The sequence below is a fragment of the Limanda limanda genome, chromosome 18 (genome assembly GCF_963576545.1).
Source record: "Limanda limanda chromosome 18, fLimLim1.1, whole genome shotgun sequence".
NCBI lineage: Eukaryota > Metazoa > Chordata > Actinopteri > Pleuronectiformes > Pleuronectidae > Limanda > Limanda limanda.
The window spans coordinates 11591400-11614100 of NC_083653.1; the positions used below are offsets into that span (position 1 = coordinate 11591400).

General features: G+C 41.0%; 1 protein-coding gene across 1 annotated transcript; it reads right to left on the reverse strand.

Annotated features, from left to right (window-relative positions):
- Positions 1-718: 718 nt before the first annotated feature.
- Positions 719-20390, reverse strand: pinx1 (PIN2 (TERF1) interacting telomerase inhibitor 1). The gene is made up of 7 exons (XM_061091373.1): positions 20366-20390; positions 19240-19349; positions 19053-19145; positions 18144-18225; positions 17565-17654; positions 13523-13605; positions 719-2282 (listed from the first exon to the last, which is right to left on the reverse strand). The coding sequence occupies exons 1-7, from the start codon at positions 20382-20384 to the stop codon at positions 1626-1628; spliced, it is 1134 nt and encodes a 377-aa protein (XP_060947356.1). The 5' UTR covers positions 20385-20390; the 3' UTR covers positions 719-1625.
- Between the last annotated feature and the right edge of the window lie 2311 nt (positions 20391-22701).

Consider the following 22701-nt stretch of genomic DNA (forward strand, 5'->3'; position numbering starts at 1 on the left):
AAAATCTATTTCATTGGTCGTGACATGCGCCTTTCGTTCCCATATTTAAGCCACAGATTCCTGTTTCTATGTGTGTACTTCCTTTTTTTTAATGTTTGCCTTTTGTTATTTTTTGAAACTTTTTCACTTCATTGTTGCTCATCTTGACCAGGACTCTGTCAATGGGACCTTCCTATTTAAATTAAGGATAAAAAAAACAAAAACATGAACTAATGAGTCCAGCGATAATTTGAGTTATCTCCAGCTGACTGTATGACAAGAAGGAAAACCAGCCTCACAAGGGAGATGCGTACAGTGACAGTCAGGTTCCATTGTCGTCACACGATGACGAACGAACCGGTCCGATCCCGTAAGGTTTTTGTTACTGAGAAAACCCAAAATAGTGATGAGGAATGTTTTGCTGTTTTCGACTGGACGGCTGTAGTTTCCTTTTTCCTCCTTTGACTCGCGCCACCCACTGAACATGCTGAACGTGACTGGATTGTTAGAGAGTTTGTCAAGTCAAAGAAAAGATTTCATAACCTCTTAAACAACACTGAAGTTGAAATGGTGAGTGTTGTGAAAGCCGCCTATATTTGGACACACAGATATATGTGGGCTTACTTGAAATTTCTGAAGATTACATTCACACCTGCTCAGCTGAAGTATTTCTCTTCTCCAGTCTCCTTTACATTTTTAGTAAATCTATCTATAGAGGGCAAACAAATTAATCAAACAATCATGGATAAACCTTTGGATTTATTTAAAAGGGGATTTGCTTACAGTTCATGAATCTGATGAGAAAGAGTCCAAAACACCATCAAATTACATCTGTTCATATAACACCACAGACCCATTTCATGTGCTTCTGTCGTTTTTAACAAAAGCTAAAAACTGTCACTGTGTTGCTTTGCTTTAACAATATAAAGAGATCTTGATTTAAGAATCTGATAAATAGCTGTTGGCAAAAAAAGATGGAAACATGCAAAATGATAGCAATTGTAAAGACGACAGACTGAGCTGAAAGCTGTTCTTAAAAAGTTGGTAGAATAGTAGAAATTTGATTTTATTCAGTCGACATATCACAGATTTAATGAAATTGAGCTTGTTAGTTTCACGAAATTATTAACCCCCAATGTGTAATATTTTCACCTTGTCTGTAGGATTATGTAAATTTCTACCAAACACAGTGGAGGCTTTGGACCTTCGCCTGAGAGGAACCAATTCAATTTTGGTGTGGATTTGGATTTGGCTGATCCAGGATTTCTTTTAACTTTAAGATCGTTCGGCCTTGACAGAGGTTGCGTTCTACCGAGTGTGACCCTAGTTGTATACAGTTTATTTTAATATCTGTCAATCCTCTCTATTTATATAGTTCAGGCATTACATAAAGAGATAGCCTTGTAGAAAATTTAAAGGGATAGTTTAACATTTTCTAGGCTATATATGCTTGTTTTGTGACAAATGAGTCACTACCATAGTGTGTCCACCAGTACAACTTAGTGGCTTTACTGGGCAGAGTGATCAAATATCAAACCTCTTTTCTTCTCGCTGTGGAACAGGTTTTAAGGTTGATTAGCTCTTAAGACATTTTCCATAAGTATGAGCTTAAAGACTAAAGGACTCATCCATACCCCTGACTGCACCTATTCTTGATGTTTCTTCTTTTTCTTCTTTTTTTTAGATTTCTTCTGCACTACCACCTCTACAACATCGCCCTCCTCTCTGTGTTCCTCTTTCGGAACAACCTCCGATTCTACAGTTTGATCGTCAGATGGCTCGTGTCCATTTAGTTTTTTAAGCTTTTTCTTTTTGGAAGGAGGCTGCTCCTCACAGTTCTGCTCCACACCAGAGGTGGAGCTGCAGTTCTCGTCTGAAGCTCCTTCGATTTCTGCCATTTTCCTCTTTTTCTTCTTCTTTTTCTTTTTACGTTCCTGCTCCTGGTTCTCGCTGTCTTCCACTGCAATGGGAGAACTAAAATTGTCTTCTACCACTTCCAACTCATTCGTAGCCTTTTTCTTCTTCTTCTTTTTCTTCTTCTTGGGCTCCTCCGTATTGTTGTTGCTAATGTGGATGGGTTCCTCGGATGGAGTTGACGTCTCGCTGGTCCCTGCGTCCGCCTGGGATGTCTCACGTGGGTCCTGTCCCCGAGCCTTCTTCAACTGAGCCATTCGCTGCGCAAAGTACTGCTGCATATTGAGCGTACTGGTCACAGTCTGGGTGATGGCCTCCGTATCCAGTTCGGTAGCAGCAATAGTCACCTTCTCCTCCGTCTCCCCCTGAGAATCACTGCTGTTGCTCTCCTACACCAAAGACACACAAATGGCAATACAGAGTTAGGATTTAATGCAGCATTTAGAGAATCTACACAGAAATGCACACAATGGTTCGCCCAGAAGCTTAAGTGATCGTCAATCAACACAAAAAGACAAACCAGTGAGTGAAAAGAGAAAAAGGATGCTGATGTAACAAAAGGTGTTAAAAGGATCAACTTAAAATAAGCATCAAAGATATTTCTCATATTTTTCTTGCAGCACTGAAGGCTCCAAACATGCATCTGTGTCTGCACATTTATCTCCTGTAAAGGCTCCTCAATAGTAAAGAAAGCTACAGCTGAGACTTTCCCATCTGAATGAACTTGGTGATATTTATATCAGTAGATCAAGATCAGCAAATAGCCTTATGCTCTAAAATACTTAGAAAAGTCTTCTCCTTAAACAGAACACAATCCAGATTTTAAGGAAATTCCTGATTGACACTCTTACAGTTCTATAGTTAATATCAAATTGGAGTTTTTAAGTATATTTTCTTTCAATGGCGTTTATTTTTTAACAATCATATTTTACAGTGTTGAAAAATATGCATGAACTTAGAAATTCAGCTTTTTAACGAAAAACACTCAAATATCGTCTTTCCACCATTTATAACACTTGAAATAATGCATTATCTTTATTCTTTTTAGTTTTTTGCCTTCGTCGTGGCAAAACCCCTCGCCTGGTATGAATTCTCTGGATATTTTCCTGCCCCATTCTCAAATTGGCTCGGGAGAATCCGTCCGGAACAACTGAGTTGGACATCGTGTTCTCACAGCCCTTGCAGGAAAATATCCAGATTTCGGCGCATGCGTAAAAGCACGCGTCATCATGAGATCTCTCCCCAGATAACATGACTTGATTATTGACTGGGCACTTTTTCGCCTTTGTTTTGGGGAAAATAGTCTATGCCGTTTTAAAAGTGGAAGCTGTTCACTCTAGAGGCGATGGCTATGCTGCCAGTAAAGGTTAAAAATGAAAAAAAGGCAGCGCTCATTCATTTGTTTTGGTTAAACTGCGGAGGCGAGTCTTCTGTTGACAAACTCATCTCATCGGCCTTTGGGCTCCAAATTAAACAAGACCAACTTTACAACTGTGGAGCACAACATGATCCAGATTTTAACTCTACAGCAGGAACAATTTGTCACGTCGCCCCCGCGACCCATTCGTCTTCATTTTCCTAATGGCCTACTCAATGCATAATGATTCCTCCAGAAGAATACCGAGGCTCCTCCTGAGAATCGCACTAAACAATGCGGTCGCTCTGTGTATTACCAAGATGACCAAGTGGACGGCATTTTTCAAACCATACAATTGAGAGAGATAAATTGAAAAAGGCTGTCGTGTGGAAGTCACCTCATGGTTTGGCCTTTGAACTTTTACATGCAGATTACACTACTCTGAGCCTCAACGCTGATGGAGATAGACAAGCTGACTGATGGTTGGGGAAAACAATGTGGAACTGTAAATGTAGATCGAACAAGTCTTGTGGGACATAAACAGACTTAAATACAGACCTATGCTTTAAGCTCCCTCCAGGGCTTTTAGTAGACCACAACGGAATTTGGCTGATAATTTGGTTCTCAGAAAAAAATGTTTCTTATAAAAAGCAGTCACCAGGGACATCCCTGAAACCCTGTTTCATAGAATCCATTTGTCTTAACCCAGTAAAAGTCAATAAGTTTCCATAAGGAAAATGACCATTGTTTTTGCCGGCTAATATATTGATTAATATGATCTTTAAAAAAACGGTTGTTCTGCAACTATAAAAAGGCATAAATTATCTCTCGTTGGGCTTTAAATTATACAAGAAAAATATCACGAAAGACAAACTGATTTGATTGATACATGACATGATAACACATCTTAAGCAGATAGATTCAGAAGTCTCACACTGATATGAAGGACACAACTAAGTTTGCTTTAGAAAGAAGCCCAACTTCTAACAAGGGGGACGAGGCCCTTCAGGTGAGGTGCCATTAAACAAAACTCTCCAACTTCCCAGAGAAAATCTATACTCCCAGTTACGGCACAATGGCATCCACTCTGCTAGGAAAAGTGGCAATGGGGCTTAGAGCTGACCGCGCCAAACAACATGTAACTGGGATTTGGGAAGATGGCCGGGGGCCACTTTAGAGCTGCCTGTGAAATTACTCTCAGGAGAGGCAGAGGGTGAATGAGAGGAGAGTGACTGAGAGAGAAACATCTTCTTCATTTGGGGAAAGTGGCTGGAACTTGGTATGTGACTCATCCTCACTGCCGGGGGATCTCCATTAGACTCTGATCCAGCAGGGGTAAAGTGCTGTGCTGAGCACAGGCTGGTCACACACATACAGTGGAGATAGAAAGCTACAGATCCAGTCAGTATTACTCACAACCCTGGAGATTTTTGTTTGGCGAGTGCCGAGGGCAACGTGTCACTAAGAAACAACTCAGCAGTAACGCCTCAGATCTTGTTTCTTGATTTCCAGGGGTGTGTTGTGCTCTGCAACGTGTTATTATCAGTCACCGTTACTGGAGGAATTTACTGACGACAGGAGCCTTTGCATGTTGAATGCAGTAGATAAGAAATAAGAAAAAATTTGAAAAAAAGGAATAACCATTATAACCTCATTACCAAATATTTACAAAAAAAATTCTAAAATTGTGTAAGAATTTTGAAATTAAAACTAACTTTGACCTCTTGCAGAATCAATACAGGGCTCTGAATACAAGAGGTTCTGCAGTTTTCATTTACTGAAAACAAAGCAATTGCATGATCAGAAGGTTGACCACTTAGTCCCATTCACCAAACAGAAATACGACTAAATAGTAGAAATGTCACTGTATCAAATGCACCGAACTGTGTTGTCGTTACTTTAGATTTAGAACTAGTTAAAAACAGCATTTATCTCTTATATTAAATGACAAAGTTTGACTGTACTCTTCATTCTTGTTATGGTCCAAGTTATGCAGTTATTATGGTTGATCATACGTGCTCAGAAAAGTTACAGAAAAGACAGAAAGGGTGCAGACTGGGAATGAAAGACAATTTTCTCCCTTTTGCAAATCGGTGTACAATCAAAATGATTTGATTCTTAAGGTGATATTTGAGGTAGTAAGATGCTTTAAGTATTCAGACTTTAAACAAAATATGAGTGAGTAAATCAGTCATTACTGCTTCTCTTCTTGTGACTTTTCTTCTGTGCAAACAATGTATTTGCACACCTGTATTGTATTTACACACCTTAGCTGTGACTGGGCAGCAAGTGGACAGACCAGACCAAATTATTTGTAACAAGTTCAGCCATATGTTGGTTCTCACTTTTTGAAAAGGCAGCTTACAGAGGGTTACGAATACACACAGTTTAATTAAGTCATATTTGGGTCTATATACATTTTTTTAAAGAGTAAAGAGCTTGCTTTGCATCATTTTACCTGCACTTTTAAAGAATTTGAATGAAGGGCCCAGCTTCATCTCTTAAAAAGGATTTAACCACTTTACAAAATCTGTTTACATAATTGCTGGAACAAGAGCAGAATGAGTGGAAAAAGACAGCCCCGGCCTACAACACAGTGGGGTTGACGAGTGGAGGGTCGGAGAACACACCTATATCCAGCCGTGTCTACTCCTCCTCCTCTCCCTCCCAGACCCAGAACCCCAGGAAAAGGATGCGCTCAGTGCACTGTGTGCAGGTCTGAGATAAGGCTTCTTCGGCAGTGGAGAGGTCTGGCTGGCTATCGGGCCCTTCCTGTTCTGCTCTCTCCCCTGGCGGGGGCTGGGGCTGGGCAGGGAACACAGGGAGGGCCCGCAGAGGGTCCGAGAGAAAGGGAGAGGGTGGGAAGACATTCAACAGGCCGCCTCCTTCAAGACACTCCAGTTCTATCTGTCCCTGCTAATGTAGCCAATGCTAAGCCAATAGTGAGGCATGTGCCAAGGTGCCAAGACGTGGAGGCCAACACATTCAGGAGGAGAGTCAGGCAAGCCAGCAGAGGGATGATGGAGAAGGATCTCGAGAGTACATGAGAAACTTTCTTGACACGAGCCCGACAGGAGTTATTGAACTAACTGATTACTGAGTAGATCTGAAGGAATTCAATTTATAGCGCAACCAAAACTACCAGAAAAAATACTATTTTGCCTTTTTTTGCCCTTACATGCAAAATGTTAGCACAAAAGGTGAAGTAATGTATGTTTAGTGCTTTGTTGGACTTATTCTACAATTGAGTGCCATTAAATAATGGCAGAAGAAAAGTTGAAGTGCCAGTCAAACCTTAAATGGTGAAAAGCTACAGAAGATGATGAAGCATGTTATTTATGTTTGCTATGTTTAAGGAATATTATAATCTCATCATCACTCCACACAAATCTGAGGTCTGCTGCTGCTTCAGTGGAGCACAAGTTTGTCAATCAGATCATTGGACATTCAGATCAAATTTATGTGCATTGGCAAAGTATTAAATGCATTTTATTTTCCCTTATTAACAAAACAAGGGTCATTCAACAGCTTCTCAAATATTCTCAAAAAAACACTAATACTATAGTCCCACTCATAAAGTTACCATGAAAACAGGTCTTGTAAAATTGTGTAGCAGAGTGTTGGTATTTTTGCAGCATTCTGGAATTTTTTTTATAAAACTTGACAAGACTTAAATTCAAGATTCAGAATTTAACTTAATGAATATAATACAAGTCATTAAAATAAATGAAAAATGTGCAACTAATCAGCAAAAACTAAATTCCATCCCTTGCTCAAATGTTAATTTGCATCTGACAAAGCTGCAGTTGCTCATTTATTTTCTTAGAAACTGCCCGTTTGCATTACTTGTTTGTTTGTTTGTATTTTTTCCAATAAATTCTCGCCAATATTGGTTGGGTCTGTAATTGCACAAGTGTGCCCTCATTGTCCTGCCACAATAATAAATTTGGCTATACTCGAGGTCTATGGATCAGGCCCTGATTAGCCAGCTGTCTCCCCCTGATGAGTGCGCACAGGTCCAGCAGCCCATCCTTCATGGGCCTGACGTGGGCGGACAGACAAACAGGTGAATACCTCATTCCCTGGTAAATAAGCAAACTCTACCTTTGACCATCCAAATTGTGAAGTAACCTCACTGCCATCAGAGTCATTCTAGTATTATCTTCCCTTTCTGCAGAGATAATGACGAAACGAGGAGGAAGGCTCTAAAAGGATGCACCATAAGTACATTTTATACCACACATGGAAGCCTATGCAAAGCAATATATTTGCTAAAGGCGTACTTTCTCGGTGTAGTTATGACAAACGCAAAAAATGGGTTTTGAAAAATTGCACTATATGCCTCGTGCGAGAACGTTTATCATAAGTAACAAATGAAGACAACATTATGCATGCAGCGTGACTACCCTGCGCTGGTTTAACACCACGAACGCTTGCCGACGAAGCCCCCCTCAAGAGCACAGGGGTCCCCCCCACCCCAACCCCACAGCGGGAAGATACAGTGATTATTTTCCCGAGCTGTGATTTATTAGATTAAAGAGTCAGTGATTAAACGGTAGTCGGTGGGTGTAAACAGCCGAGAGGACTGGAAAATCTTTGGGCGGTTAGCTTCACTAGGCGGTAATTGCTCTGGCCCCATGTACTCTCGCACAGGCCCGTAACTAAGAGACGGACGCGCTCTTTTTCCTTTTTTTGTCCTGCGCTAATCTGTAAGTGTCAGCGAGCTGGCATGGCCAGGAGGGAGCAGTCCACACAACTGCCAGGGAGGTAGGTGGTAAATGTGTGAGTGAGTGTGTCGTTGCAGCCGAGAGGAGGGGGGGGCTTGGCGGGTCTCGATATTTTCAGCGGTATTAGCAAAAGGGCCTGTCAACAAACGCGCTCAAGAAAGGGAGAGCTTTTGCTTGATGCAATTAGATGTTATCTGAGAATGAATTAGCGCACCTCAGGTTCACAATGAGCCGCGCTCTCTGCCATGACCACATCGAGACGACGCATGTTGACACCAGTATCCCCTTTCAACAGATCAACACTGCAAAGTAATGGACTGAGATGAAAACAAAGTCTCCTATTTATACCTTCAATTCTACAGTGCGGTGAAACTGAACAGTAAGTGAGGAATGATCCTGTTAGTGAAGACAAACAGGACAGACACTCAGACTTTAAGCTAAAAAAAATTAAGCTGCTTAAAAAAAAAGCTTGAATATAAACTGTACCAACAACATGTTTAAGATTGGCAACAATTATCAGTTTATATTCTCATGACAGAGGTTGACACATGGGAAAACATTAAAAAATATCTCTAATTTGTATAAAAGCCAATGTCTCAAGATTAGAGCAGTTTTTGCAATGGCAACAGATCTTGAGGCTTTTGACACACTGAGAAAATTCAACACTTCCTTAATCCATTGTTCACGTCTCGGTATTAGTTTTCAAACCGTGTGTTAGACACGAGAGTTACACACATTTTAAATCGAAGACGCTTTCTGCTTCTGCGCTTTCAGCTGAGCACAGAAGACGCCATTGCTGACGCATCTGCCAAACGCTCTGGCCCCCAACTGGCGTCGCCCCCTTCCCCATAATCCTTAAGATGGTGGTATCGGGGGAGTCCCTGCTGACGTGCGATCCTTCATGTGGACGATGCGTGGGCAGGAAAAACTTGCAACAGGTGCCACCCGAAGAGGCTTGATCCTCGGCCCTTTGTGCCTGAGCAGGAGTGGGAGTGGGAGAGGGCGCAGGGGTCACACTGACCCGGGAGCAGGGTGCGCCATACCGACTGTCTGACTGGAGGGTTCAGACATAACAAGGCTTGTACCAAATTATGCTCGACCATTTTTCTTCCCTGACATGTTAAGGGAGTACGAAGCTAATAAGACGGTTGATTCAGTAACAATTATGAGGTCTTTAATAATAAAATCGTTGTGGTTAATTCATCATAAAACTTAAATACTAAATAGATATGAAAGATATTTTTTACTGATCTGATTAAGGAGTTAGATCTAGTCTTTATTTAGAGCTTACAATCTGAAGACAATTCAGTAAAGTCATATTTCTATACTGAAATCTAATTCAATTTTCTTTCAAATTAATTATCGCGTCTGAGTGAGAATGTAACCATCTGATGCATGGCCATTCAATACTCCATCATTTAAACTTTAAAGGTGTAAGGTGTTAAAAATGTGGCTCTTAATTCAAAACAGAAAAAAAAAAAAAAGAATTAAAAAAAAGATAAAACAGAACGCACAAAAAAAGATGTGAAAGAAAATGTGGGCAAAAAAATAAAACTATTGCTGGTTTCCACCTTTCATCTGAGCTGGCGGCTTTAAAAAATGACTAACTTTTGTTGATGTATGAATCGGCGGGGAGTCTATTTATCAGCAGGCCCTTTGCGGTCACCCGCTTGGGTCCCTCAAGTCACAAGCCGCGTCGCTCCCCTTTGACTGATTAATTAGCCAATCAGAGGACATTTTTCACTGGGCGGCAGAATGGTTTATTTCAGCTAATGCCGGGCTTCCGAGCCGAGGACCGTTGGAGCCTCGTCGGCTCTTTCGGCCTGCCTGAGTGGCCGGGCAGAGGGGCAAGGGAGATAAATCAAGCTGGGCCGGCCCTCCATGTGGCTCCCCTAACTAAACCCCCTGAGGAGGGCACTGAGAGCCGGGGGTGGCGGAGGAGGAGGAGGAGCAAGGAATGGGGGGGGACGCAGGACGGCCAGGGGCACTGCTCGCCCGCCGATAAGCACAGGGAGCACAGGGCTGCCAAAGTGCCTTCATTTAGAAGTGGCCCGGGCTTTTTGATATCTCGGCAGAGAGGGCCTGTCGTTTGTCATGTTGTGAGTAATTGTGCTGAGGGGCACAAGAGGAGGAGGAGGAGGAGGAGGAGGAGGAGGAGGAGGCTCGCAGGCGTGGGATAGGTGATGGATAACAGAGACCTGTGTAGACGGACAGGTGTTCCACCGCAAGGTGATTACCCTCAGCGGTCAGGGAGTGTAAATAATGGTTTAAAGTAAAACATTTTCAGGTGGCTACATGAATGGCTGGAAAGGCTGTCATCCAATGAATAATGTTAGAGGAAGTGATTCATAAGAAACAACAAACCTAAATTTAGTAAGCTCCTCCCGTTAGTTCAACATATCAGGTCAATCAATAATTCGTATTGTTTATATATAGAATTCTCTTTCATTATGTTATGAAGATGCGTCGATAGCAAAAAAAGAATAAGAATTATTCAGAACTGATACCGTTAAGTCACAGCTTGGCGGTGTAATCTATGGACAATAGGACAATAACACATAACTTAAACAGTGACTTTGTACAGATCAACAACTTAAGTCTGGTCGTAATTTGTCTTTGAGAAAGCTTCTACACCCTGTGTGCATCCAACATGAACGTAAGGACAACACACACACACCTGGTCGTCTCTACAAACCAGACCCTCTTCTATTTTCACTTGTCCCGTATAATTGCAGATGGTTCATGTTCAATTTAATTCCATGAAATGTACATCTGAAGATTTTTATCTCAAAAAAGTAGTTTCAAAACATATACCTTTTTGAAAAACTGAACTATGTAGTAAGTTTTTGTAAGAGGTTCACCATTTAAGTGTTTTTCATAATTTTTGTCTAAATACATTTTTAAGTGACCACTTTCTAACGAGTAGTTTTGCTGGAGACAACTGCTATTAAATGGTGATGTGCTGTTACTGGTGAAAGGAGCCAAACCACCGATCTCCCTACCAGGCTCTAATTCATTGTCGGCAGTACATGTCCAGCTAAATTAATGCTGTCACCATTCACCACCACAAACATGTTTTGGTTTTTAACATTACAACTACTGAACCTCCAAGGCCTTCAGCAGACCCAGAGGTTTAGAGTAGAAAATACTTAAAAACTTATTTTATGTTCTTGCAGATTTTCCTTTCTTAAATCAATCAAAGGTGGCTTGGTGGTTAATACCACATTTCTGTGTGGTGTGACAAACACAATTTACAGTTTTACATTATAACTACATAAAAGACGGCGGTTTAGAATAAACATGAAAATATATGAGTTAGTGGCCATCTAAATATAACCAATTTATACAAAGGGGTTTATAATCTGTCCCATCTGCTCATATGTTCTTTTCAACACATCCAGTGCTGCCTTTGATGAACAGAGGCATGTGGGACTGCTGAGAGTGTGTGCATGTGTGTGTGTGTGTCTGCATTTCAGGGAGCGTTGTGTGCAGCGATAAGAAGCGAACAGGAAGCACATCACTGCAGAGGAAGGAAAACCCCAGCAATGGAGGAGAGGAGGGGTGGCCAAGGTTGTGGAGGCAGGAGACACAGCAGTGGGTGGTAAGTGAAGTGGTGGAAGATTCATTTGGGGGGGGAAACCGTGGGCATGTCGGCAGAAGGTGATCCAGATCTGGTCGAGTCTTCTGGAACTCAACTTGTCAGATATGTGCTAATTTGAGTGGTGGCAGTTTGTACAGACCCTGAATTAACTTGTCCGACGAACCACAGCTCGCAAGTTTCATTCGGTCACTACATAGAAAATACAGATCTGACAAGTACTGAGATTATTGCACGTGTTGCGCGTCTTTTTGTGCTGGAGCAGTATGGCGGACGACTGTAAGCACAGATCAGCGTGAGCCGAGAGTTACCGCAGAGTCATGGACTTGCTCACGGGAGATTCTGCACAATGCCTAAAGCTTGATTGGTCCATCACCCTCCTTAGCTCTTCCCTGAAACCTCAGATGTTGCTGGGCTTCAGCACGAGGCCTCGAGGGAAGCCATTGTAATTGTGTTCAGTGTTTTCGATATGGTCAATGGTGTCCCTCCTGGCTGAAAAATAACAGCCCATAACCAAACGATTAGGGAGAAAATGATGGTGTGTATTGCCTGCATTTCCAATGTTAATCAGCTGGGGAGCTGTGGCCATTGTGATGTTATGGCTCGGCACCTGCAGGGGAATAGAGAAGGGTTTTTTCCATTTCCGTACAATTTATGGATTTTAAGATGCCAATTTCTTCCAAGCCAAATGCTGGAGATAAACAGGAGGCGGCCAGCGAGAGGCTTTTCTGTCCCTGAGTCCAAAAGCTACATTTATCATTGTCCTTGTTTATGTTGACAGCAGAAGTTCTGACAACAAAAATAAAGGGGTATTTATTCATTCATAAAAACACATAAAAGTTGTGTGTGCCTATGCCATGTCTCGTGTCTTTACAATTAACATTCCAGAGTTTATGGGAAAGCAAAAGGAAAAAAATCTGTTATCCATTGTTTTTTGATTTAAAAGCCAAAAGGAGCTAAAATTCAACTTGCACCTGTCTGAGCCTTTAAGCTTTATTTCAAAAGCATGAGGGCCAGCACAACATTGAAAATGGCAAAGTGACATTTGAAGTGACCAATCACCAATTCCGTAGAGCAAAAAAAAAAGTCAACTTTTTTTTGCAAGCATCATCATTTCCGATTTCTGCACAGCTCACCGCAATTTTGATTCGTCTCTAATAATGCCCGCTGGCGTGTGAACGCTCCAAGACAAGAAGCGGAGAAGTGGGGAGGAGTGTGAAAGAGAGAAGTAGGGGGTGAGAGTGCAAATCCTTTAACTGGATTTAGGTGCTCATGCCGCCATCAGTGGCCTGCTGGCTGTGTGAAAGCTGCAAGCTGTGACATGGCTTATCTGGGGCCACGGGCTGCTCAGGAGCTGCACCCTGTGGAGGCAGGAGGATGACATGATGCTGCAGCAGCCACTGATGGAGGCAGCAGCACTAGCGGTGATCCTTAATTACCAAGACAGAGGCAGATAAGCTCGAGCCACCTGGCCAGAGGTATGGCGTCTGCTCCCACGGTGCAGGATTTGATTTTAACTTGGTTAAAACAGATCTGTGGCCTCTTGTCAAATTCCGACAAATACTGGATTGGTACAGAATCAGTAACTTGGATCTTGGATTTAAAAGATTCTGTATTGTTCATTTGTTACTGGACATCATCATAAAAAAAAAAAAAAATTTTAACAGTTTTTTTTCTTGTCATGCTTCAATGTTCATGCAGGATATTTTGGGTTATATTTTTTAAGCCTAATTTTGTATTTTCTATATATATATCTTATGTTTTCATTGTTTTATGATAAAATAAACAAGGTAAAACTATATCTACAGATTGTAAGTGAGCTCTGTTAAAGTGATCAACCGTTGACAGGATTAGTTCTTGCATAATTAGAATTTTATGGATCAATAACAAAATATATTTTAGACAAAGAAATTATTTGAGAGACGTATGAAATGGTCACATCTCTACCTGCTCTTGTTCTTTGGCAGATTGTCCTCTCTTTCCAAAGATGCAATTCAGGTCATTTTCACTGCGGGAGGACAGGTCCTTTCCTAAAAGAAGACAATTACACAAGAATAAATCATACAATTAAAAAACTTGGAATATCAGAGAGGGTATAGAAAACCCAAGTCCCATTTTCTTAAATACATTAAAAAAACATCTAGGCGTGCAACTGTTTTAACCAGTGTGTGTGTGTGGAGGTAAAGACAGGGGAGGTTTGCGTGGCTCGCTTCTTGCTCCAGGGATAAAACGGTAAAGAAAAATAAACCAACGACAAGGTTTGAGACACCACGCCTCCGGATTCCCATTTTCAAGGCAGGCCTCAAAGACTCCTGGAGCACACAGTCGCCTGTCTCAAGCCCGGGTCCTGTTCGTACAGCTGCATCCTCTTCCTCCAGCAGGGCTCTGATAACATTTGGTTATTTATTGCTTTTAAACCTCTATCTCACCAACTCTTTGCTTTGAAAGTCACTGCACATGCAGGTTTGAGAAGTAAAACCGAGAAAGTATGAAGCAATTTAAAATAAATAAAGAGGGGTGTGTGTGCGTGTGGTGTTTGTCGTCCAACGGACTGGGGTCAAGCATGAAATTATGCCCAACATGACTTTTCAGGAAGTACTAGTCAAAAATCTCAGGCTTTCAGGCTATAGTGCAAACAATGTTCTGATTAAAAGGAGATTAACTCTATTTTCCTCTTAAATGTTCAGCGGTGGCTGGATGATATGCAGGCTGCTGAAGTGTTAGTGAAAACATGCTGGTTTCCACAGTAACAGTTGAAATGGCAACAACTGTCAACCAGTCCAACCACAACAACAAACCAGTGAAACTGTAACTGACAAATACATATATGTGATACATAAAATTAAACAATCTACTTTCTTAATAGATCCCAGGAAGATTGATGGTGTTGAACTTATCCAATGTTAAACACAAGCATTTTAACCTGTGCCCATGTAATGTAAATATCTGTTTGGTTATAGGCAGAAAAGGGCCCAGCGACAAACCTGCACGGCACAGCGGATTGAGAGCTGAAGTTAAACTCTGCATCAACCGCCCTCGCTGGCCTGACAGGTGATAGATGGAGGCAGCAATTAAAACTGGGTTACTGGTTTATGTTGTGGGCCCCCGGTCCTCAGCAGTGGAGAATTTGGTGCTTTTCCCCACAAACAAAGGTCATCAATCGTCAGCGCTGGCAGTCAGGGAGCCAGCGTGAACAGGATATCGATAAAAAAGCAGAAGAGAGTGAGGAGGAGGCCTGCACCAAGATGTTCAGTGGGGCTTCTCACTGATACCTCAGTGCAATGCTATGGCAGCCGCAAAATGTTTTTTTTTGCAGATCTAATATCAACGGAAATAAATCGAAGAATAAATAGAGTAAAATATTTAAGGAAGAAATAGAGGTTTGTAATAACTTCAGCCAAAGAGGTGTTTTCATCAGCATTGGTTTGTTTGTAAGGAGGACGACACAAAAACTACTGATCCGATTACGAAATGTTGTGGAGCGGTGGGGCAGGACCCATTACCCATTGGTGCGGATCCAGGACTTTTTAATACTCCTTTTAACATTGTGAGATACTGTGTTTTGCAACACGTGAGAATAAAACATGGATCTTGACAGAAAGAAAATGGTGCGGGTCAATATACAAATCTGGATCTAGTGGATTCAAATGTGGAGACTATTGGGCCTTGGTGGAGGTAAAATTTCTACTGAGTGCCCTCGTCACTGCTTATAACCTACACGTTATAATCTTTTTAATCTGAAAGAAGATGAATGACGCATATAATGGTTACCCTTTGCCTGCTCGTGGTCGTACCTCTGCACACGCAGACCTATGAGAGTAGTACCTGACTTTTTCAACCTCTCATGTAACAAGCTTAGCAACGCTAAATCTATTACCAGGCCTTAACTTGGCAACAGCTTCACAGGCGAGGAGCCGGTCGGGGGAAGCATGCAAACAGGCGTAGCAGGTTACCGGTTGCTGGGTAACTCTTTGGTGACCCAAGCTGATCCAGACCACAGGCCTCAGATGATCAAAAAGATCAATTGATGTAAACTTAAACTAGATATTTTAAGTCTGACTATTTGGATCATACATTTCAGTTTCTCACATCTGACAGGTTCACAGTCAAAGTTTAAGCCTGTCAGATCACGTAATGCCGGCCGAGAACTGAACTCTCAAGTTTCCAATTTAGCTACGAGTCGTTTATGGAAGAACAAGAAGTGCTGGCGTCCCTTCTGCTGCATGACAACTGTTGCACGCATCTTTGAGTGGAGATCGTTAAAGTGGTGTTGCGTTGCTAAACACAGCCCAACTGACAGGTCTTTAACTGCCTGGATTTAATTCCAGTGAAAACATTCCTACCTGCGTTTCCCCTCTAAGCTGTTTCCCTCTCTGCTTACTGACAATCTAAAAAAATAAGAGTCATGAAACAGCAGTGTCAGGTGCTACCTGCTCAGTTGGTGATGATAATGGGAGGGATCTCCTCAAATGGATTAGAAGTTAAAGCCCTGTGAGATCAGACCTTATTACTTGGCGACAGGATTGGGTACAAGTGCATCCTAATGCAAAGTGAGTTGATATAAGCTCTAAGTGCAAATTCAAAAGATCAAAGGTAAACGACAGATAAATGATGAACAGAGAATTGTCTGAATCACTGCTGTATATTTATCCAGGATTTCTGAAAGTTTCAGACTTTTTAAGAACTTTAGGTTTGAAACCTGCCAAAACATCTTGCTTTAAAAAACAGAAATCATTTGAAAGCATTTTAACAAACCTCCCGAAAGCATATTTAAGAAAGAGATACTGTTGAAAACGTTGTCGTATCAAGTTGTACGAGAGTGAGAGCAGAAAGGGGGCGGGCATCAGAAAGAGAAAAACAAGGCATCATCTTCACACCCCTAACACCCGCACTTCATGTCTTCAATGTGACTTGGTGCATCTCATCTGTCAGTAACATGCTTTTTCTGGCTCCTGCCAAAATAAGATCACAAAAACAGGGTGAAAGGGTCTGGGGGGGATGGACCGGGGCCACGTTTTATCATGTGGGGTCATCTAATGGCTTGCACAGCCCCTGGGAGGTGTTGTTTTTGGGTAAACGGACAGCAAATGGACATGCCAGATGCCCCAAACAGGAAACAGGAAGTTGCTGTTGAATGACGTAAATATTAAAAGCGCTTCCAGGTAAGGCAAAAGTTGAGAGATTCCGTTTTCCCCATCTATACTGACCTCATAAATTACTGATTCACTACTTTAACATATGTGCATATTTGATCAGAGCCTTGCAAAATTAGCGTTATTTAAAAAATATGTTGAGTTTTTTTAAAAAGCGCAACAAATAACAGATGCACACTTCGAGAAACATACAAAGACAAAGCTCATGTAGTCACTAAACTAAATTGCAGACTGAAGTAACATTCAGCTCTAAAATATGGGCTTGTGGTTATTCATTTTGCTCTCCAGTGGTCCTGAACACCAAATCCCTCCTCGTGCCTATCGGTGTACAGGCCTTGACCAGCAAATCTTGACTTCCTGACGTGTGAAGGAGTAATGAAAGCAGAAGGGAAGAGATATTAATAACCTCCCCTAGCACTGACCGGGTCAACCGACCCAGCGCAGGCTTGACAGGGCTCTGATCAGCGTCTGCGGTCCAAGCCAAGAGCACAAGATTCAACGAGGAGTAAAAGGAGGCTGTCTGTCCGTCTGTGTGAGACCATGGTACGTGGGTGTGTATGTGTGGAAAACCAAAAACATAACAGGTATCTATTTTAGTTTACGGTGGAAGAAAAAAACCCCGAATGCAGCTCTCAAATAAGTTCTTGGTTCTCTCCAAACTGGTTTAGTTGAATAAATACATTTGAACAGATCTGGTCTGGTTGCGTTTGTTGCAGGGTGCTATAGAAACAGTTTAACAGGTAATTAATATCATGACTTATCAAAGAGAGAAAAGTAAACTAATCCAAGATTATCCCCCTGATCTGTCTGCTCCCGGCTCACTAAGACAAACCCACCTTTGGTAAACTTCATGTAATGGACCCTCTTTTTGGAGGTCTTGGATTTCTCTTCCAAGCTGAAGCCTTTCTGTTCCTCTGGTGGAGGTTCTGTGGATAATAAGAAAAACATGGTCACATGTAGTTACACATTTTAAATGTTCACAGCAAACCTCTACCAGCTCCTATCCAACACAAGTCTATATGTGATTTGTCATCTAGAACAGTAATAATGACGATATTCATTAAGTGACGGTGACTATTACCAAACCTTTGCTCTACTAAACGTGGCACTGTGGCGCCCTCTACTGTTCAACACAAGGACAAACCAAAGAGAGGAGGCTGCACATGTCATTACTTTGTTGTTATACAAACACAGAATGATACAGAGTAAAACGTTGATGCTCTGGCATCACCTTGCAAGCAGAGAATTGTTTTCATCCTTGTCTCTACACAACACCAGAGGGATATGCAACTACTTTGTTGGTGCATGATCCATTTCTATATTACTACCTGAATTTCAGTCCCAAAAATATATATATATATATATATATATAGAGAGAGAACATTATCCTTTGGACAGAGCACAGTTGTACACACCTTTGCTGGTATTTTGACCGTGGCAGTTGTTCAGCTGAGCAAGGAGCTCATTGAAGTCATCTTGGTGAGCAATCCAGTTGTCCTGGAAACAAAAGAAAAAGACACTTCAGTTTGACAGTAATGTGACTGTTTAGTGTTTGTTTACAGACAATTTCAGACCAAGTAAAACTGGAGCTAAATGTTAATTTCTAGATTCTAGACAGCATTGGTTTATTGTTCCCTTACAAGTTGTCAGATTGATCCTAATACTGGTGAATGGCAATGGAGTTTTAACCAAGGATGATTGGGCGGAATGAGGGTGGCTGTACACCAGGTTTTATATTATGCTGCTACTGATGTTGTGTTATGTGGGCTTGTGGGATGTCTGACATTGTTTTGAAGCATTTGCACGTCTTATCGGCTGTTGATTTTCATATTTATGTCTTGGTTTCACTCGAGTGGGACACAAATTCCCCCTTGAGGACAATCAAGTCATCGAGAAACAGTTTGTGAGTGGAACTGCCATATGTCTCATAAAACCTGGAGCACTGAGCTGAGAGTACACTGGCTGTGCATGGTGCAGAGTTCGTCGTTAAAATGTTTGTGCAATTAAGTTATGATGGCAGCAACAGAAGGAAACAACACAGATAGAACTGCTGCTGTTTATGAAATATAGTTCCAGTAAATAATTTGGTTGATAATGACCTTGCACTATGGAATCAGTGTTTTTACGTGAAGTATTAACTTAAATATCTTAGCATCTGTGCAGCAAGAGGTTCGTTCAAAGACATACTGAAAAAATTATAGCGTTAAAAGAAAGACTGCAATAAACCTAAGAAAAAAATATTAGTAGGTATTCAATAACTTTAAATAGAGCTGCTCACATCACATACGATGCTCCTGTATGATGTAAGTGTTAAATGTGCTCACCTCATAGCTGGCAGTGGTTCCCAACCCATAGCTGTTGTTTTTAACTTTTACTTTGATATGGTCGGTGACGCCCTGCTCAGTCCTGCCCAGGCCCTGAATATAAAAAGGACAAGACACAACATGTGACATTAACGTTCACTAAAAGGCACCAGAGTCCAGCAGGAAGCAGCCCAGACCCTCACTTTACCTTGCCCTTGGACCAGCCCATTCGCTCCAGCATCTTCTGGCCAAATTTGGACTCATCTTTGCTCCAGGCGCTGTTCCTGGGGTCAACAGACCACTTCTGTTTCCTCCGGGCTGGAAGGAAGGACAGCAGCATTATTACCTAACAGTCAGCCAGCACAATATTACATAAAGTAAGTAAACTCGCTGCAAGGTGACCATGACGAGACCATGTAAACACACACAAGTGATTACTGTGCAGAATCAAGATAAGGTGCACACATGTTCCATCTGACATAGATACGAAAGCGACTACAAACAGGGATTAGAAACAGCCCTTACACACAGCTGTTACACTCACACTGTTGTATAACCCTGTGTCTCAATCATTTCAATACACTTTTGAAACCCTATAGTGATTGCACGGCCTCTTGAAGCTGTGTTGCTTTATCAAACAGTCACAATGTCCACACACGCACAACCAGAGGTGTGCCATGGTTACACCTTAACGTTTCATCACATGTGTGGCCAAAATAAGTATTTACAGTTAAGAGCATCATCAGGCCAAACATTCAGACTCTGGGTGTATATCCTTGTTTATATTAGTAAATATTATTTAAGAAAGGGTTATATCAATGGTGGAGAAATTATCCTCACGATTGATTGAAACCGATAAGTACTTAATTATCTTTAAAAAGCCAATACAACTGGTAAAAGTCAGTAATCCCAACATGACAACGGTGTGGTGTTTAAATGGTGGTGGTATGTAAACACGGGGACTGACAGCTGTCGTCCTCTCGGGAATAAGAGAAGAGACGACGAGGAAACAAAGAGCGACAGCTAAAAGGTTTGTTAACAAGAAAGACAGCAAACATTCAGCCATTGAGGAGAAAACCTTTCGCTGCAAACGAGCTACAGGAGATAAGATGGACAGCTACAGGAAACACGTGCCCACTCAGAGTGCTGTGGCTAGTGCTAATGCTAGCTACCCGGATACTATCAAAACTAGTAAATACTGAGTGTTTTCGGATGAGAAACTCTTCTCAGTGAGTAGCGGCGGGTTTTAAGAACACGTAACATCGCATTAAACATTTCTACTTTAAAGGAAAACAGGAGAATATGAATGAAAACTCTGGATGAAATGTACATACGCTCAGCGAGCATGGACATCCTGGGGTCCTTCAACAGCTTGAGGCGAGGCGAGTAGGCTTCCGGTAAAATGCCTGAAGATAATGTTTTTGTGGTAACCGGTAAGCATTGCATTATGAAATCAAACTCAATCTGTGAAATACAACAAATTGATGAAAGGGTTTTCATTCTTATTTTATTTCAATATTGGTGTTTTCGCTGATTTTATTTGCAGCGCTGAAAGTTATTATTTTTTTGCCAGCAGGGGGCACCACGCACTAAAATACGCACGCACACAGGGTCACTCAGGTTCAATGAACTTACGACGACAATCTGACACTGTAACATTATACACAACTGAAGAAAATATGGAAAAAACATTGAGCAAGATATTATTAACTCTGTCTGTGATACTTCAGTCGTTTATAAGAGTTTGTTTTTATATATATATACAACACAGTTACCATAGCATACAATTTGCACTAAATAGTTTATTCATGTTTGTAATAATCTTCTTGTGACATGTGAGTGTATGCGTAAGTGTCTGCGTGTCTATGATCAGACTACATAAGCCGATATCAGCCCACTGAAATATCAGAGACATGCTCCACCCAAAACTAACCAGAGGCAGACACAAACAAAGCACCTGTTGCACAATGAGTTCTTGCAATGAGCGGCCATCCAACTCTTGTACCTGATGCATGTGACATGGAATCGAATATTTTGGCAGTTTCCAATACTGACGGAAGTATCACAGTCACTCGGGATCATGAACATCTCAGTACAGTGCGTAGCTGCTTCTTGCGCTCACATTTGCCAAATTGTCTGGATTCTTGAAAAGCATATTTCACTGACAGCAAAACCAGTCAAACTCCAAAATCAATCAGCTCTTGAGGGTGACAGCTAACCACCACAGAGCAAAAAGCTCCAGCTGAGATACACACCAACTCTCTTCCACTTGACTCTTAAAGTGTTATCATCTTGCACCTGTAAATACTACGAAAAACAACACATTCACCAAGATAAAGAAGCAGAAACTATAAAGTGATAGTAGAAAGATTTAACTCCCAGATAAAGGATGATAAAAGCTGCCACAGTAAATGGTTTGATTTGTTGTAGTGACCGTTTCTTGGACGTTACAGGACAATGGCTGTTTGGTTTTCAGGTATGTAGCAACCACATCTATCAACTTAATTATCTGACTTTAATTAAAAAATGGTTCTCTCCAAGAGCTGTACAGTAACAAAGTTGTTTCTCAGGTTTAAGGGATGACTGGGGCTGAATGTCACATAGCTTCTGGCAAGAACTCTTGAAATCTGCCCTGAAAGACTGAAAAAAAAAATGTGTTAATAAAGTTTTGTTTGCCTTAAACAAAGAATAAACATGTTTTTTTTATTTATTTTATATATATTATCCACAAGAATATGTCCCTAAGAAAACCATTTTTTAATAAGGGCCCGAGCACTGACAGACAGTGAGGCCCTATTGCAATTGTAAGGATTATTATTATTATTTTCTAGGCTTTTTGAAGGCTTTAACATGCTCAAATTCTTACCAAAATTTGTAGAAAATCTGAAAGTGGTGAAAATGTCCCTTATTTTTTTTTTACTTTTAAAATGTTATATTTTTGTTTTTAATTTAATTTAAAAACTTGTTTTATTTGCCTCCTGTGCAGAAGTGGACTGCGCAGGATTCATTTAATTTAATTTATAATTTTTAATTTTTTTGTCTTTAAATTAACATATTGCAAGATATTGTGCAATGAATAGGTGGTTGACGTTCTGCCAAATTTAAGGGTTCAGTATATTATCAAAGACACTTCGGCTTGCTCGTGGGGAAGAGAAGGAATTGAAGCCCCAATGCCTTCATTAGACAGATCTTACTTTTAATTTTTCTTTGACAAATCTAAGTCTAAACTACAGATATAGAAACATAATGCTACCCTTAAACACAAGCCAAGCTCTACTCACTTATTTTTTGTCAGCTATTAAACTAAGATGTTATAGTTTTATGATTCCACACTCAATAATAGTATTAATAATAGTGAAAGTAATAATAATAAATGGTATAATGTCCATAGCAAGCAGAAGTAAAACCTGTAACATTTAAAATCAAACTGTTAAGGTAGTTAAAATGATATTGGCCACAAAAGAGGTACAGCAGTAAAAATGAGTAAAACTAAATTCAACAGGTTAAAATGATTAAGATAAAGCTAAAACAAGCACTGTTTCCTGTACTGTCCCTCACACAGATTAAGTTGACTTTATGTGATGTCCCAGACCCCAGCATGGTTTTGAGTCTATAATGGTGCAGGACTAAGTTGTGTGAATCTCTAATCTCACCCTAAATCTGTGGTTAA